Below are 2,654 nucleotides of genomic sequence, written 5' to 3'. Positions count from 1 at the left end.
GCCATCTTGGCTGACAGTTAATTTGCATATACTCACTGATTAGCCAATGAAAAGGGTAGCGGTCGTATGCTAATTACCATGTTTCTCTTTTATTAGTGTAGATTATTATTGTTTAGGATGCATGCTTACTACCTAGCATCCTGGAATGTTTGGTGAATGAATGGGTAAATAGACAAAAAAACAAACATTCTCTATGGTATACTAATATGATGTTCTACTATGTATTAAATATATGAAAAATGTCATGGAAATGTGTGCATGAAATAATGTTAAAAGAAAAAATACAAGGGAATGGGCTCACGCTGATTAGAAACATGGAAAGATTAATCAATGAGATAATATAAGGTCCTTAATGCTGAAATGAATGTAATATCTATTTTATGACTTTATCAGGCACTTCAGGTTTTGTAGACTCTCAGGTCATTCTTATAATTATATTCTAGTTACATGAACATCTATGTTAATATAGAGAATTCCAGTTTTTACTTATAGTAGTTAAACATTAGATTTGCTTAACACCGTGAAACAAACTCTGTGTGCGAGTGCACAGTCCCTAGTTTACAAATAGGCTGCTTCCTAAAAATGTATGTGCCTGTTAGCACATTCAAATGCTGGAAGTTAGACTCCAAAGTGAAGCCCCCAAATCATATCTGCATCATACCGCAGCTGAACTGCAGTATTTATAGCCTCATCACCACCATACCAAAATGGCCAGAGATCCTCCCTTCTTCCACGGTGTACCTTTGCAGTTAGGAAAAAATTCTGAGCAAGCACTGTAGATCCCCTTCACATCCTTCTTCCTGTTTCCCTCCGTCCTCCTGATTTTCTTATTGAGCCTATTAGTGCACCTTATCTTTGCCTGCTTCCTTCATGCACCTGATCTTAACTAGTTTTAAAGAGAAGAGCAATCTGATCAAATGATAATACAATGTGTACAAGTGATTATGTTGTATCTTGTATCTTTCCCATGGTATTCGTGAGAGATGTCTGTGACTTAGAAGAATTGGCATAGCTTCAGCAGCTGTGAGGCCAGGGGAGAAAATGGAAAAGTGGAAGATATTTGCCATAGAGACAATCATATCCCACCACCCCCACAGGCAATCTATGCTTTACCAAACCCAGTTATTTGCAGTTTCCCAAATTTGGCATACTCTTGTTCCTTGGCACATGCCATTCTCTCTGCCTGCAACACTTACCCCTAATTCTCTGCTTCAAACCCTCTACTTTTCCTTCAGATTTTGGCTCAAGCATCCTCCTTCTGGAATCCTTTCCTACCTGCCCCATGCTAGAGTGTGTTTCTCTCCTCCGTGTTCCCATAGCACACAATGAAGTGGTCTATCAAAACATCACACACTATTTGCCCCCTTTACTTGTCTATGTCTTATTTGCTACTGCTTCCTGAGCAATTAGCACAAGGCCTTCCTCTTAACAGATACATAAACTTTTAGAAGTGCTTTAGACTTATTTGGTTTTGGTAAACTTGTTATTTTCCTGTTTTAAGTCTTACTTCTCCAGTGTTGTTGCCTCTAATGCTGTACATTTAAGCTGTAAGTTTCTTAAATGGTATCAGTGTGCAATCATTAATACTCCTTCTCATACGGGCCTTTATAGAATACACTCTTTAATCAATCAATTAATATGTGATTGATATCCATTGTGCATATACCCCTCATCAGACCCTGTGCTTCATGCAGACAGGGTCTGTCTCTGAATTGTGGATCTCAGAGTGGCTGACAGCAGGGACCCAGGAGACTGTCTGTAGGGAGGAGAGAAGGGCCCGGCCCCCCTCTGGGCAGGGAGAGTCATGGAGGATTTAATGAAGGATTGACCAGAAAATCCAAAATATCTAACAATTTGAGAAAGGATTATTTTTCACCAACATCTATAAAAGAACACGCAGCACAACCATCTCAGACAAGTGCACGGAGTCGCCATGCGCTCTGTGGGGGGAGCCGTACCTCGGCCTTCAGCACGTGCATCAGGTTGCCCTTCTCCATGTACTCCATCACCAGGGAGTAGTTCCCCTCCTCCATGATGATGCCCAGCAGCTTCACCACCCGCTCGTGTCTCAGCCTGTGCATCATCTTGCCCTCCTCCAGGAGGGACGCGTTGTACCTGTGGGAGGGAAAGGTGCCGTGAGGATGGGCAGTTAGCCCCTCTTCCCTTTGTGCGCCCGCCAGTGCAGCCCACGTCTCCTGGGCATCCCGGCGCACGTGCTTTTGTCACTACTTGTACTGGTCTCTGCCAGGCACTGACTACAAGCTGTAGAAGGCAGAGTGGTTTTTCCTTCCCAGCGGCTGGCAGGGAGCCCTTGAGAAATGTCACCCTGCTGAGCGAATGAGAGAACTGTAACGTGAAGAGCAGCAGCAACACATGGTCCGAGAAAAGGACTGTGCTGGACAGTGTAAGGAAAATGCAGCCTCGCTCATAACCACTGTGGCAAGAAGGGGAAGTAAAACAGCACTACCAACTGTTTTAGAGAGGGTTCCTGGAACCGCTAATTAATGAAGCACTTTCTTTTCTTTTCCATACTTAGGGCTAGTCCTCACCAAACATGTGGAGCAAGTCTATTTTCACTGATCTCTCCCATTTCCTTTTCATCACCTTCCTCATCACCCTGATCTCCTTCCCTTTCTCTACTTAAAAAAAAATAT

General features: G+C 43.1%; 1 protein-coding gene across 2 annotated transcripts in view; it reads right to left on the bottom strand.

Annotated features, from left to right (window-relative positions):
- The window catches only part of RIPK1 (receptor (TNFRSF)-interacting serine-threonine kinase 1), a 45,198-nt gene that overhangs the window by 34,113 nt on the left and 8,431 nt on the right, over positions 1-2,654 (bottom strand). For both annotated transcript variants that reach the window (XM_014542388.1, XM_005869628.2), the window contains exon 3: positions 1,959-2,115. In XM_014542388.1, the coding sequence (XP_014397874.1) occupies positions 1,959-2,115 (157 nt within the window). The remainder of the gene's footprint in view (positions 1-1,958; positions 2,116-2,654) is intronic.

This window comes from Myotis brandtii, unplaced genomic scaffold, assembly GCF_000412655.1.
Source record: "Myotis brandtii unplaced genomic scaffold, ASM41265v1 scaffold300, whole genome shotgun sequence".
NCBI classification, from domain to species: Eukaryota; Metazoa; Chordata; class Mammalia; order Chiroptera; family Vespertilionidae; genus Myotis; species Myotis brandtii.
Note: the sequence above shows the minus strand (reverse complement) of the source record. Positions and strands in the feature narration are given on the sequence as shown.